Source organism: Hylobates moloch, unplaced genomic scaffold (genome assembly GCF_009828535.3).
Source record: "Hylobates moloch isolate HMO894 unplaced genomic scaffold, HMol_V3 SCAFFOLD_5, whole genome shotgun sequence".
NCBI classification, from domain to species: Eukaryota; Metazoa; Chordata; class Mammalia; order Primates; family Hylobatidae; genus Hylobates; species Hylobates moloch.
The window spans coordinates 67157516-67171295 of record NW_026652280.1 but is presented as its reverse complement, the minus strand read 5'-3'; the positions used below and the strand labels follow the sequence as shown (position 1 = coordinate 67171295).

Genomic DNA, 13780 nt, shown 5'->3' with positions numbered 1-13780 from the left:
AACTTGAAGAACTGAGTCAACCAGAACTCCTCATTCTTTGAAGTCTCCAAGCTTTCTGCCTGCTTATTAAAAAAGACAGGCTAAGAAAAAAATGCTAAATAGTATGAGAAACAGATTAAAATAAAGTCTTTCCAGTTTTGTGATTCTATGACAAATTTGGATCTGCAAACCAGGAAAGGTAGTTCAAAACATCAGACTAAATTAGCCAATAAGCAGATGTTGCAATTTCCTTGATTTCCTAAAACTGGTCTTGTTCATCTAAAAAGAGCATTTAGATGCAGTGAGAATACAGAGTGGAGAGGAAGGCCAAAATCCAATTCTCTAGCAATCTGCCTATAACCCAGGTCTTCCAATTAGACCTGCTACTATTACCTGAGCATAAGCTGAACAAATTCACACCAAGATCCCTAAGTCCAGGGCAGCTGTGCAGGGCTCAGTTATGGAGAATCAACTGGATAGAAAAGTCTGTGGATCTTTGGAAGGCAGAGTGTTTCTCAGCCATATCACCTCCACTTTCCCCAGAGCCTACCTGTGACACTTCTCTGGATGGACTGCAGTTTGCTTCACCTCCGGCCCCTCCCTATGTCAGCAGAAAGAGGGGGAATAAGGAAATTCCCTGTTATGCCCTACAGTGCTTCCCAGAGAAGAAGCCCCATCCATGCACATGGGATGAGGCAGGGCAGAACGAAAGCAGAGCATTCACGGCCCCAACACCAGCGACTACTAGAGGGGAAAACCAGTATGGGAGTGAGCATGAATGAATGCGCTGGCTCATGCAAGAGGGTCCCATGTCTAATGGAGATCAGGCACTTAGGTTTCCAGGTAGGTCACTTCCACCTGGAAAATCCATCAGTCCACATTAAACCAGAGGTTTGGGAAGCGACAAGAAAGTGAGAGATTCCAGGAGGAGTTAGGACCTGTGTCTCAACACTGATACTAACTCCATACTGGGAAATGCATATGGACATACACCATGAAGGAAATTTACCAAACTGGAAGGACATTTATCAAAATTTAACAAACTTTGTTCTGTGAACAAAGAAAGAGAGACGGGCAGAACAATATCAACCAGGGAAAGAAAATAAACAAATAGACATTAACTTTTGGTTTACTTGCAAAATATAGATTCTTGTGAAATGAGAATGATTTGTTTTAAAGATGGAACTGAGCTGTTATAGAATCAGAGGGCAAGGTGCAATCTTGAGAAACCATCAGATAGCGCCTACCTGCATTGAGATATGAGCATGTGTAAAGTATCCTAGATAAGTTAATGAGGCTAGTATGGGACCACTAGTGTCTGACCACAGCTTTTAAAAGCAGTATGAAAACTTACCTTTTCAACAGCAAATGTTCTTATCACATATTCTGCCAGTAGTTCTGTTTCTATTAGGGTAACTTTAATGTCTTTATATATCTCTGTGTCATCTGGCCAATATTTGCAGCATTTGACCTTTAGAAAACATAAAGGAAATTATGGGTTTACAGTTTGGTTTTTTTGGAGTTCCTCCCATGATGGGTCACACTATGATTTATAGGATAAAATATGCACACACAAGTTAATTGTATACTCAAGAGCAAGGTCTATTTTTTCTGGATCATCTGTGTTTTTATTCTTCTCAGAAGAAAACAATATTTGTGTTAAGGGAGAAGTAAAACCTAGAAAAATGGTCTAAGTTTAAAAAATTGTATTTTTACCACAAACATCCCAGTTACTGTAACCATTCATTTCCTGTGCATCTCTACTCAGAGAACGGCCTGCAAAAATAAACTGTGAAGGAATTTTGCAATATTTTAGCTCTTCTTTTGAATTCCTTCTAGTTTCAGAAAGTGATTAAAAACTTTTTAGGCGGAGTGGGCAGAAAATCAGATTGAACACTAAAGATTAGAATTATTTTTTTTCTGAAGGAAGTAGCTAAGTCATTTTCCCAAATTAGAACTACAGATTCATTTTAATATAATTCAATAAACAAAACTTCCTAAAATATGAAATTGTCTTTCCATATTGTCTGAAGCCTCTAACCAATCTCAGGTGGAAGAAATTTGCTGCACTTGGCTTCTCCTAGCAAATTGTATTTTTTTTTTGGTAAGAATGTTCTTCTAGACATCAACGAGGGGAGAGCAGGACCGGAGGCTGGGCAGGAACACGTGACCATCTCAAGACTCTGTCTTTGGCCTTTTCTGCCTCCCCAGGATTCCTGGCATTTTCATCTATTCCTGTCCCTGCCCCTCCATGGATGGATTTCTATTCTGTAACTCTAGCCCTGTTTCTCCATGTGCTGAATTTAATGTTTTTTTGTTTGTTTTTGCTTTGTTTTCTTTTTTAGAGACAGGGTCTTGCTCTGCCATCTAGGCTGGAGTACAGTGGCGTGATCGCAGCCCACTGTAATCTTGAAACCTTGGGCTCAAGCGATCTTCCCTCCTCAGCCTCCCGAGTAACTAGGACTACAAGCACGTGTCACCATGCCCAGCTAATTCTTTTATTTTTTATAGAAATGGGGTCTTGCTATGCTGCCAGGTCTTGAACTCCTGGCCTCAAGTGATCCTCCTGCTTTGGCCTCGAAAAGTGTTGGGATTACAGGCATGGGCCGCTGTGTCCAACCTTCTGAATTTGATTTCTAACTTCTTTTGTGAGCATCTTCCCTTGGAGGTCCTGCCAGCACCTCAAAGACCGTAAGTCTAAAAGAGAGTTCTTTGCCCCACAGTCATTGCTCTCTCCCTGACTTCCTATGTGACTGCTATGATCCCCTTAATCAACCCATTCCTTCTCCCAAACCCAACCATTTGCCAAGGCTAGGAGTGTCTTTGAAGCAGCTCTCAAAGTGTATTTTCCAACTTCTTAATCCCTCTGCCACAATCCTAAATTCAGGCTCTACTGTCTTCCTGCATGGGCATTCTATGTGTCCCAATACCAGAAAAACTCTCTCAGTGTGTAATCCCAGTGCCATTTACTTGTTCTGCTCAAGATATCTCCTATTTCTAACTACTTTCTGAAACTAAATAAAAATTATTTGGCCAGGCAGGTAAGAACCAGTTTTTAAATATGGTCCCAACCAGCATTTCCAGCCTTATCTTTTATAGCTCTCTTTTCTATGCACATATATTATATGTTCAAGGACAAGTGTTTGCCCTGATCCCCAAACATATCCCATGATCCAAACTCCTACTCGCACCATTCCTTCTGTTTAGAATGTTCTCCTCCCATCCATTTCTTCCCAGTTGAAGATTTTTTGCATTCTTCAAAGTACATCTCCCATGCTGCACTCCTTCAAAGACTCCTCCATAGATGTGAGCTATTTTTGCTGCCCTGATGAAACATGCTTGTTCTGACCTTGGTATGATGCCCTTCTTGCACTGTTTGACTGTAAGCTTATTCCTGGCCAGCACATAAAGGGTGTTGTTTTGCTTATTTCTGCAAACCCTGCAACACCTGATCGCTGTGTCCTGTGCACACTAAATATGCAATGTATACACATAAAACTGAATTTCATGCAGAGAGTCATAGGATCAGTGTAGGAAGGAAAGTCCCAGACTGGGAAAGTTTACAAAAGAAATCTGAGCTGAGAGGACCTCTCCCAGAATGCCAAACCCCTGAGGTGCACTGATGCTCCCCATGAGCTATGTGACTGGCTATTTTAGCTGCCTCCTTGTGAAACTTTCTGGCCATGGATTCAGTGCCCTTCCAGGGAAGCCTCATTACTTTTAGTTGGCAAGACGTAAACCAGATATGCTAAGAGTTGCAGATACTGTAAAGCAGGAGACAATGACAGTCCCTGCCCTCAGTAAGTGTTCAGTGTTCTTTGGAATCTTTTCCCCCCTCATTATGGGAATATTATCTGTGACTTTATAAAGGGCTTATCTATAATATCTCAGAAATTTACATCATGGATGTCTTTGCTCTATCAAAAATATCCCAGAGTAAGAGAGACCTACAATTTCTCCTTTCCCAGACGTAAAGTCAGTTTGAGCAGATCATGTATATTTGTGGAGATGTCTAATTTGACAGTAACAATGCTCTCATTTCAAGAGTGTCCAGCACCATACTTTCACGATGCCAGTTAGCAAAGATGCTTATATGGGACATACTAGATTCTCCTGTGTATTGGGGGATTAGCTTTTACCTTTTTGTGACTTCAGTTATGCAAGCAGAAGGTAGTGGGATAGATATAAAACTACATATATAGTATACAGGCACACTTTAAAAATAATTATTGATGAATAAATATACACTTTAAAAATTCATTTATTTCTCTGAAAATGACAACTGAACAAAACACACACACCCGCAATGTATGTTATACCAGGTTTATCTTACCTAATAAAAACACCTTATCAAGATTTATCTTAATAAAAATGATTTTACTAATTACAAGACACAATTGATGTATGATATTTTGGATGGTCACCTAGTCTTCCATTTAGACTCTTTAACCTCCTTGTTGTCAAATTTCAAAAATATGACAGTGGAGTGCTTCAGTGCTCGGAAATGAGGGAAATCAAATGCCCCTTGCATGCACTGAAAGCTCGGTTTCTTTGGGATTATTAGGAGATGCGCTCTCAACTCCTTCAACTCGCTGGAGCGAGCTCAGGTTCCATCCGAAATCCGACCCTGGGCCCTCCCGGGCTGGCTGTCCCCCGTACCCAGTTCCAGGCTCTCCAGGCTCCTGGCCCCCCGCGGCCGGATGCAGCCGGGCGCCCCCGCGCGTCGGCGGCAGGCAGCAGCCGCCAGGGCTTCCAACTTTGGCCGCGCTTCCGCAGAACAGGTGCCGCCGCCCTCCCAGCGAAGCGAGGGAACAATGAAAAGAAAACACGGTCTGCTCTCAACTGCTCGGCACGGTGCTGACTTCGCGCCGCCCGGATGCCTCCGACCGGGCGGTAATTGCGAGGGAGGAGAGGCGGGGCCGCTTCCTTCCAGAACGCGTGCTGGGCAGGGCCCCTCCCGAGCACAGGCACCTGGCGGGGCGGGCCCAGAACAGGCGGCCCAGGCATTTCAAATCCGGTCCTCCCCATCTCATCTCCCAGAATATCCCGAAATGGTTTGCCACATCTGTTTTCAGCCTACTAAAAGCTCTTCTAAATTGGGTTTCTTTTAGTATCTTTTTAACTGCTTGGACTTGTGTCAAGTTATTATTTTGCTTAAAAAAAAAAAAAGGAAAAGGAAGACAAAATATGTTTCGTTCTCGCTGCATTTAGACTTTCCGTGTCTGAAGAGTGTGTGTGGGGCTCGCAGTCGCCTCCTGTCCTCTAAGGTCTGCATACAGAGATGCTGGAACTACTGGTTTGGAGGTGCCCGTTGGAGCCCAGGAACCAAGGAACTGGAGGCTCCCCTGCTCTGATCGTGCGCCTGGCTTGGCTGCCTCCTGCAGCCCAGCGCTACCTGCACAGCTTCTAGGAGAGGCTGTGCCTCCCACGCATCCCATAAGGCGGCAGCCTCCAGCCCAGAAAGCAAGGTCCAGAACCCGATCGTCTAATTACCTTAGTGCCCTGGTGGTGGTTCCATCAGGCCATCAATCAGGCTAACAGTCCCGAGCCCTGCCACCTGCTCATTACTGCCAGAGGGCGGCAGGAATAGATGTGTGGTCCCTGCTCCAAAGGGGTGATCCTTGTTGGCTTTAAAACTCACAAACACGAAACGGCACAGAAAGCGCTGTAACTCCAGGATTTCTAACTTCCTGAAAAAAGATCTTTGAGGTGGGTCATTTTAAACCAGCAGCCCAGATAATACTCAGGTAAATTAAAGTCAGAGGATGGCTAGGGGCCAGAGCTGTGGCTCCCAAGGCTGCCAGCACATGACTGTAACCTTCACGGCATTTGACATGACTACAGCAGCCGTTATCAAAGTGAAGCAGGCATGAGACTCCCTTGGAGGGATTCTGAATAAATTCAGTGGGTCTGACTTTGTGGGGCCTGAAAATGTGCACTTTGAACAAGCTACCAGGTGATGCTGTGGTCTCTGGACCACACTGTGGGTAGCAACGATTGAGACAGCACAGCTGCAGAGTCTGGCCAGGCTGGAGCGCTGGCTCTCACGCAGTGTGGACATGAGCTTGAGGGGCTCACTGGAGTTTGCTCAACTGCAGGGGCTTCATCTGTAAACAGGGCATGATTACAGGTCCTACAGCAGAGAGTTCTAAGAAGTCAGTGGTTCCCAAATTTGCCTGCACATTAGAATCACTTAGCTGGGGGGAGGGAGGTCTTAACAAATTCTACAGCCCAGGCCACACTCTAATTAAATCATAATTTCTGGGGTGGGACAGAGGTATCAGTAGTTTATTGAAGCCCCCCTCTCCCCAGGCCATTCTGAAGTGTAGATACATTTGGGAACCACTGGATTAATTGATACAATGTGATGAAAACATTTAGCCATGTGCCCAGTTTATCCAAAAATGGAAATTGAAAAAATGAAAATTCTGACTATTAAGTGATCGTTTTGTGATCTGGACCCTAGATGTCTACAGGAATTCAGAGGCCAAGGAGCCCACGGAGGCCTGGAGAGAGGAGGCAGGGTGTCCCGGAGAAGGAGGAGGGCAGAGGTGAGTACTGACAATTGTGCATGGCTTATGATGGTGGAAGGACAGCTAGGGGGAACCCCCTGCTGATTCCTCTCTCCCTCAAACCTTATCTGAGAAGACGAGAGAGAGGGGGGAGAGGGAGAGAGAGATTGGCATGTCCATTTGCTTATCAGTGTGGTTTGATTAACTCCCAACACGATAGGTGGTTTTGGGGAAGGGGATTCAAATCAAATATAGCTGTGAGGAATCTCAGAGACAGTCAATTTACAAACACTCATTTTCAAGATCATTGCAACTCCCATCCACCGAGCAGTTCCTACTTTGAACTGGATACACTGGATGGCTGCATTCTGACATCTGTGGCCTCACTTAGTGGATGGAAGAGCATGTGATTTGCCCAGAAGAGACCTAGCAAGGGCCAGGCTGGTCTCGATCCTTTTCATTCCTTGTATTTCCTCATGCTCTGGAAGGAAGAAGTGACAGGCAGGGCTAGGGAGGGCAAGTGGCTTGCTCAAGGCAATAAATTAGATGGTGGTGAAGGAGAGGCTGAATGACTCCAGCTGCAAGGCCCTTTGGGAGGATGGAACTCAAGGTGCTTTACGCTTTCCTCAGTCTTACCAGGAGGCTTGGCCTCTGGAACAGAAACAAAGTAGGAAGCCTTGAAATGACTTCAGCTGCCTTTTGGGGGGCAGAACTGGAGACGGATGGAGTGGGGGGGGGGGCAGGAGAGCAGAATGCACCCTCTGAAACCATCATCCTCCTTTGCCCGTTAGCACAAGCTGCTGCGTTTCTACTCTGCCTCCTGTGTCAGCAACTCTCCCCATCCACAGGAAGGAGCCCGGGCAGAACTGAAGGTGTGTTTATGTGCATGCACATGAGTACTCATTTTGCTAAGAAACCCATGATGAAGAAGGACTAAGAAATTTAATTGTTAGCTTTTAAGTTGGGGGCACCATAATGTGATCCAATAAACACAACTTTAAAGGGGAAGAAGGGATGAAAAAGAATAAGGCAGTTACAAGTTTTGATTTGTCAAGAGTTTTTAAGAGACTCTTCTTTGTTTTGAAAGAGATATCCAAACAGAGTATCCATACTTCTATTAATAGTTGTGTTTGGGCCCGCTGAGAAGAGGTTTGATGGATATTGGATAGTGAGTGCAAAAACACTGCCATGAAGCACAGCTACCACATAGAGCCCAGCCAAGAGCAGCTGCCAGCTTTGTTTCCAAGATAACAGATTTACTGTATCCCCAAACCTTTTGGTTTAGAGGTCTCAGAGGAATAAAATATTACTCATTTAAATATCCTGAGAACACAGATTGCTCTGGTCTCAGTGTGATGGAGTAAGATGCACATGGATTTTTTTTCCATCTACCTTGTGAAGTTGCAGCAAGTGACTTACACCCCCTGAGCCTCAGTCTTCTCATGCGGCAAGTGACTTCCACCCCGAGCCTGTTTTCTCATGCATAATATGAGATCCTATTATTAACTTCTTAGGGAGGGTGTGAAGATTAGATGAGATTTCTTAAAGTATATATAAAGTTGCTGATTAAGTACCTGGCTTATCATAGCTTTCCTAGGTTCTTCCTTTCAGACTGGCTTTATTTGGAAGGGGGACCTTCCTTGGGAAACATCCTTGAAGATTATTTCAAAACTGGCACTAAATCAAGAGCTTCTGGAAGTCTGGATAGTTTGAGTTTGGGAAATAACTTCATATCGTAAGTAAATCCTTCTTTCATGCCTTTACGGTCCTGCCTTAAAGTACCCTCACAAAGTGTCTGTTTTCCAATTGCATCTATTCATTAATGTTATTATTTAATGGGCATACAGTACTTATAAGCACAAGGTCACATCTGTATCCACAACGCTGGTTTTCATCAGCTGTAAAGAAACATGCAGCCTGGTCCCCTTGTGGAATTTTAAGTGTTATCCTACAAACCACATGAGAAATCTGTCTTGTTACTTTTCTCTCTTACCTCATCTTGATGAAAACTTAATCAGAAAGCAGCATCACTCAAACTACAGCCAGACTTTCAGGAGACACGTTATTTCGACTGCTTGTTCCCCATCTTATTCAAGAGGTTCAGCTTGACTTTTAGCTATTCCCCAAATGTAAGTCCTCCTGCCAGGGGAGGGAGATTTGCCACCAGCAAGGGCAATAAACAGAGAGTGTCACATACTACTCTACAGATTATTCTGAAATAAAAACTTTAGAAATCTTTTGAGCAATGACATTATTAGAATACATATATATGCCGCCAGGTACATCAGAGAGGACGTTTCTTAGAGTTGTACATGATATATCTGTTGAGAAAAGAAATCCGTATTTTCTGTCATTGTCAGTCTTCACATGTGTCAGGGTCACAGTATAGATCTACGACTTTGTGCCAGTCACAGAACTGTTCTGGCCCTCAGTTTCCTTATGTGCCAAAGACTAGATCACATGCTGGTGAAAACGATTCCAGCTCCTAACGCTATCTGATTATATGCCCGCTCCCATTAACTTTGTGGGGTAAGTACTATTATCCTTATTTTACAAACACATAACGTAAAGCTGGGAGAGATTAAGAGATAGGAGACCTAAGGGACCAACACTGTGGCTGCAATGAGGGAAATCCTGTGCTTAGCTCGGGGCTGTGGTGTCCAGGCTGTCCTGCCAGTCATTCAGACAGCCCTGAAAATGCATGACAAGCAGAGCCCGGACTGGGCATTGCTGGGGATGCAGAGAGCAAGGAGACATAGTTCTCATAGTCACTAAGAGACAGATGTGTAAACAACAAACTCAACTCAAGGCAGAATGAGGGGCAAGTTTACTGGTCAAGAGCACATTCCCTAGAGCCACACTGTCTGGGTTCAAAGCCAGGTCCCATTTATTAGGTGTGTGACCTTGGCTCCATTTTTCCATCTGTAAAATGGGATAAGAGAGTTGTTACGAATATTAACTCAATTCTTTTCCTTGTAAAGCACCTAGAACATGCTCAGCACAAGTAAATGTTCATTAAAATTTTAAAAATGAAAACTGCTATTGGCAGTCAGAAGTATGCTAATTCCAAAGAAAGGTATGCAAAGCTTCATAAGGGAAACTACCTTACAAATGAGACAGAAATATGGAGTGCTGTTTCTATGGGTGGATATGGAGGAGAGGGATATTCTAGACTTGGGGAGTTGGCAGAGGGCAGCTGGAGTGGTCTTGAGGCTCTGGCAGGTGGGGGCTGGGAGGGTGCGATCCTCCGAAAGCAGCAGGAAGCAGTCACTATCTCGTGACCCTCAGCTGCTTCTGAGGCCCTTCTCGCTGCACTTTGATGCTACACTTTGAAATAAAGGGAATTGTACTGGGAAGGAAAGTTTGTATTCAACAGGAGCGGGAGGACACAGGAACGGGTTTTCTGTAGGAGCAGTGTTTTTAAAGGGTACCTAGTTCCTTTGTGTAGGTGTATGTAATCACTGCCACCACTGTGGGGCTCTCTGCAGCTGAGCCAGCTGCCATCTGCCGGGATGGGCTGCTAAGTACAAGGTGCAAACTAACGGTGAAAAGGGACCTGTGCGTAGGTCAGATATGGCAGAGCTGGGAGCAGTTGGGGCCGGGGATCGCCCAGGACGATGTGTCAGGCAACCCCATCACCAGCAGCTTGCTTGGATCCTTCACACTGCCTGAGAAGAGGACAGCAGCTTCAGGACTGGGGTGGCAGGATTAACAGGCACACGTCAGGGTTCCTAGAGCTCGTGAGCTCAGGCACTGGGTCTCCTGTGTCTCCCAAGTTGCCAAGATGGGACCTCTCCGACTTAGTCAAGACCTGGGAAAGTTCTTGAAACACACACACACACGATATTATTTTCTTCTAGACAGAAGGATAACATTTTAAAGAACCTCGGATGAAGTTTTTATAGCCTCTCTTAAAAACGAACATTTAATGATGACACAGTGTGCTATAACAGAAAGAAGCCCGGCAGACAGGCAGGAGGGCTTGGGGCTAATCCCAGCTGTGTTCCAATCTAGCTCTGGGATCCTGTGCAAGTCACTGAACCATTCTGGTACTCAGTTTCCTTACTGGCAAAAGAGGATACAAGACCTGATTATTAAAGGTATTCTGAGTCCTATAGTTATCTGATTATGTGATTCTAGAATGTGTTTCTTTGGAAGCCTTAGGAGTCAGCAGCGTGGGTTCCAGAGTTCAAATCCTGGGTCCAACATTAACTAGCTGTATGAGGTTGGACCAATTTATTAATGTCTTTAAGTTTGCTTATTATCTGGAGAATAGGATAACAATCATATCTACTTCTTAATCACTCTGATGATCTAAAGACTCACCACATTGACTTACCCATAAGACATGTCCAGTAACTGTTAGTGGTAGTCACCATTACCCCAGCACTTCTGCTATCGAGAAGGGAACAGCACTCAGTATAGAGCTCCAGGTGCTCCATTTATTGTAACACACAATGCTTTATGGTCTGTATCAGTATTAGGAAGACAACAAGCTTTAATTTCAGAGACATGAATCAGGGCTAAATGCCTCTGAGATAGTCTGAAGTGCATACCTATCCCAGTTCATCTCTTTGAGGAAATCAAGGGCTCTAGGGGTGAAGGAAGGAAGAAAGGAAGAGGAATTTACAAAAGACACGGGTCAATCTGAGTCTCAACACCCTTACCCTCTTCCTTAGGTTATCATAAGGAGCTGCTAAACAGATCAAAAGGCATTGAAGGATGGAGTGACATGACATATGATCTGCCCAATCCTTGACTGCGCATCACATAAGCCGTCCTAAGGATGTGAAGTATATGATGCCACCAGTTGAATGGATTGAAGCTCCTACACATACACTGTTGGTTTCAAATTCTCTACAACATCAGAAAAGAATCTATTTTTGGTTAGATAACAAATGTGCTATGTTACTCTAGAATAAAGACATCTGTTTACTTACAATTTTAAGTGATAAGAGTTCTGCTTCTATTTTATAGTAGACAATCTAAAGCTAAAAGATGTAAATCCAAACAGTGTCGGGTGTTGAAACATCTACTCCCAGCTTCCTTTCACATCCCCTTCTGCAGGCAGTGTTCCCCACTGTTCATCCCTGGTCTCCTGCAGTGTGTCTGTTTCAGACTGTGCTTCTTTATACAAAGTCCTAGCAAGTAATCCAGTGCAATACCAGCGGGCTAACTCACCCCTGCTTCCTCTGCTAGTATTGGCCAAGGTGACCAGTCCACTTTTGGAACTCAGCAGCACCCCCACAATTTTCAAATAATGTTACCCAAATGCACGTTCCTTGTCCTGAGCTCTACAAACCTGTAATTCAGGCATAGGGAAGCAACTGACAGACTATCTTCTTGTCGGGTATGAAGGGGTTTTTTTGCATGGATTTCACAGCAGAGGTGTGTCCAGACCTGTTCCACCTCACTGCTAGAAACCTGGTCCCAGAGACAGGGAGTGGTAGCTTATGCATAAGTTGCTGTCTTTCTCTGTCTTAGACATATGGCAGGCACTTTCAGTGAGAAAATTCTGAGGCAGTGAATTCCGGTTGTCTGTAGCCTACTGAATTACATTCCTCCTTATTTATTTCCTTAGTTCATGACACTAAAGTAGAGATACTGATGTCTTTGCCACTTTGTTAATCTGAATGCAGTTGTGTAAAGGCTCTATCTCAAACCAGTTACTGGATTATTCTGTTTCTTTGGTCCTATCCTCCTGGGAGAGGCCCCAGTGGTTACTCATGTATTTATGTGGCCAGACAACCCTAAGCCTTCAGGGAAAGGCAGAGGAAGGGCTCAGATTAAAGGAGTAGATTCAGAAAGTAGAGAAAGGAGAAAAGAATTACGCCTTCAAGAAAGGACCCATTTACTGTTTTTCAGCAAATTGTTCAAGAATAGGATATACCTGCTGTGCACAAAACGGGAGAAAAACTGACTTTCAAGGGCTCACGTGAGCAGAACAAGGGAAGAGGACTATCGCAGCTCTGAGACCATCCCATATTGCGTCCAATGATGGTGCCAGGAAACTCCAGCTGTGCACACCCGAGCAGGTAGGAGTGTGCTGCAGCCACGCTGTAAAAGCGCTCAGGCTGTGATGCATCAGTCCCAGGTGCACTTGTCCGTCTGCTACACATGCAGGCTCCCTGCCCTCTGAAGCGCTTTTTAGATACAAAGGCAGGTAACCACCTGTATGTACCCCAAAGACTGTGGCAGACAAAGTTAGAGGTGACAGGGTGACACAACAGAGGCCCCAAGCCCAGGCCAGTAAAATGGCAAAGAGGCAAGAAGTCCAGGCACAGATGCAAGTGAGGATTTTCCAGGGTCGGCCAATTATGGCAAAGCAGCAAGACTGTCCATTGAAGGCTAGCGACAGGGCTCCGCAAGGGTGACCATGGAGGCAGGCGCCCAGGCACAGGCGTCTCCATAGGCTCAGCTAGAGAATGTTAAAGAGCTGATCTGCACGCAGCTCGCAGTTACCTGGGGGAGCCAGGAGAGTGTGCTCAGAGCAGCACTTGTTATTCAGACCTGCAAATTTGCTTTGATCCTGTAATATCCTGCCACTGTGGCAGCATGAGAGATGGCTGACACAAAAGTGTCAGATGACTTATAGCACATAAAGAATTGTCTCTGAAGCCTGATTTGTATTTCATTGATATTTGAGTAAAAATGACTTTTGCTTTTTTTGTTTTTTTAAAGGGACATAATGGATTAGGCTGAATTACCAAGTATTTAATACAAAAGGATTAATTGGGTAGGCTAAATGTAGATACATTTCTGTCATTTCAAACAGGTGTAGTGATCTTCACTCACATCCTTAGTGAATATATTATACATACTTGTATGGCTTCAGATTCAAGTCTCTTCTTCCAATGTAGAAGAGATCAACAGAAGGGGTGCAGTACACAGAAATTCCCCTCATATGCACTCAGTTATTTTGCACCAGCTTACATGTTCCTCTGTAATTATTCTTCCACCTCTCCCGAAACAGTCACTCATACTTTCTCTGTGTCCAGCCTTTCGGGGTTCTGCTCACAGAAGCCTATGGTCTGGCAGGGAGGGCAACATGGCAGCTGAAGGTGTTTTGTTCCTTCTTGTGTACAACCTCTATAATTGGGTTGTACATGTCTTGAAGGATCCTCTCTTTTATTCTCTGGCTTTTGCCTAAAGTAGGCTGAGAGGTCACTTGATGCCTGCCCAGTCACTAGCTGCATGCATACCAGGGAGCAGAACCAGCAAGAGACATGAACAGACTCCAAGGGGTTAAGGTTTCTAATACTGGCAACAGCAGAGACACAGGAGGTGTG

The 13780-nt window shown here is 44.5% G+C and overlaps 1 protein-coding gene and 1 long non-coding RNA gene across 11 annotated transcripts in view; one reads left to right on the top strand and one right to left on the bottom strand.

Annotated features, from left to right (window-relative positions):
• The window catches only part of PTPRM (protein tyrosine phosphatase receptor type M), an 840314-nt gene that overhangs the window by 34259 nt on the left and 792275 nt on the right, over positions 1 to 13780 (bottom strand). For 6 of the 10 annotated variants that reach the window (XM_058438632.1, XM_058438633.1, XM_058438635.1 and 3 more), the window contains 2 exons: positions 1334 to 1450; positions 530 to 580 (listed from right to left, as the gene is read on the bottom strand). In XM_058438632.1, coding sequence (XP_058294615.1) covers positions 530 to 580; positions 1334 to 1450 — 168 coding nt within the window. The remainder of the gene's footprint in view (positions 1 to 529; positions 581 to 1333; positions 1451 to 13780) is intronic. The other 4 variants (XM_058438634.1, XM_032152783.3, XM_032755375.2 and 1 more) reach the window with 1 other exon arrangement.
• Positions 5244 to 11437, top strand: LOC116468733 (uncharacterized). The gene is made up of 4 exons (XR_004248133.1): positions 5244 to 5420; positions 6446 to 6530; positions 7283 to 7363; positions 11171 to 11437. It is a non-coding gene; the product is annotated as an uncharacterized LOC116468733 (long non-coding RNA).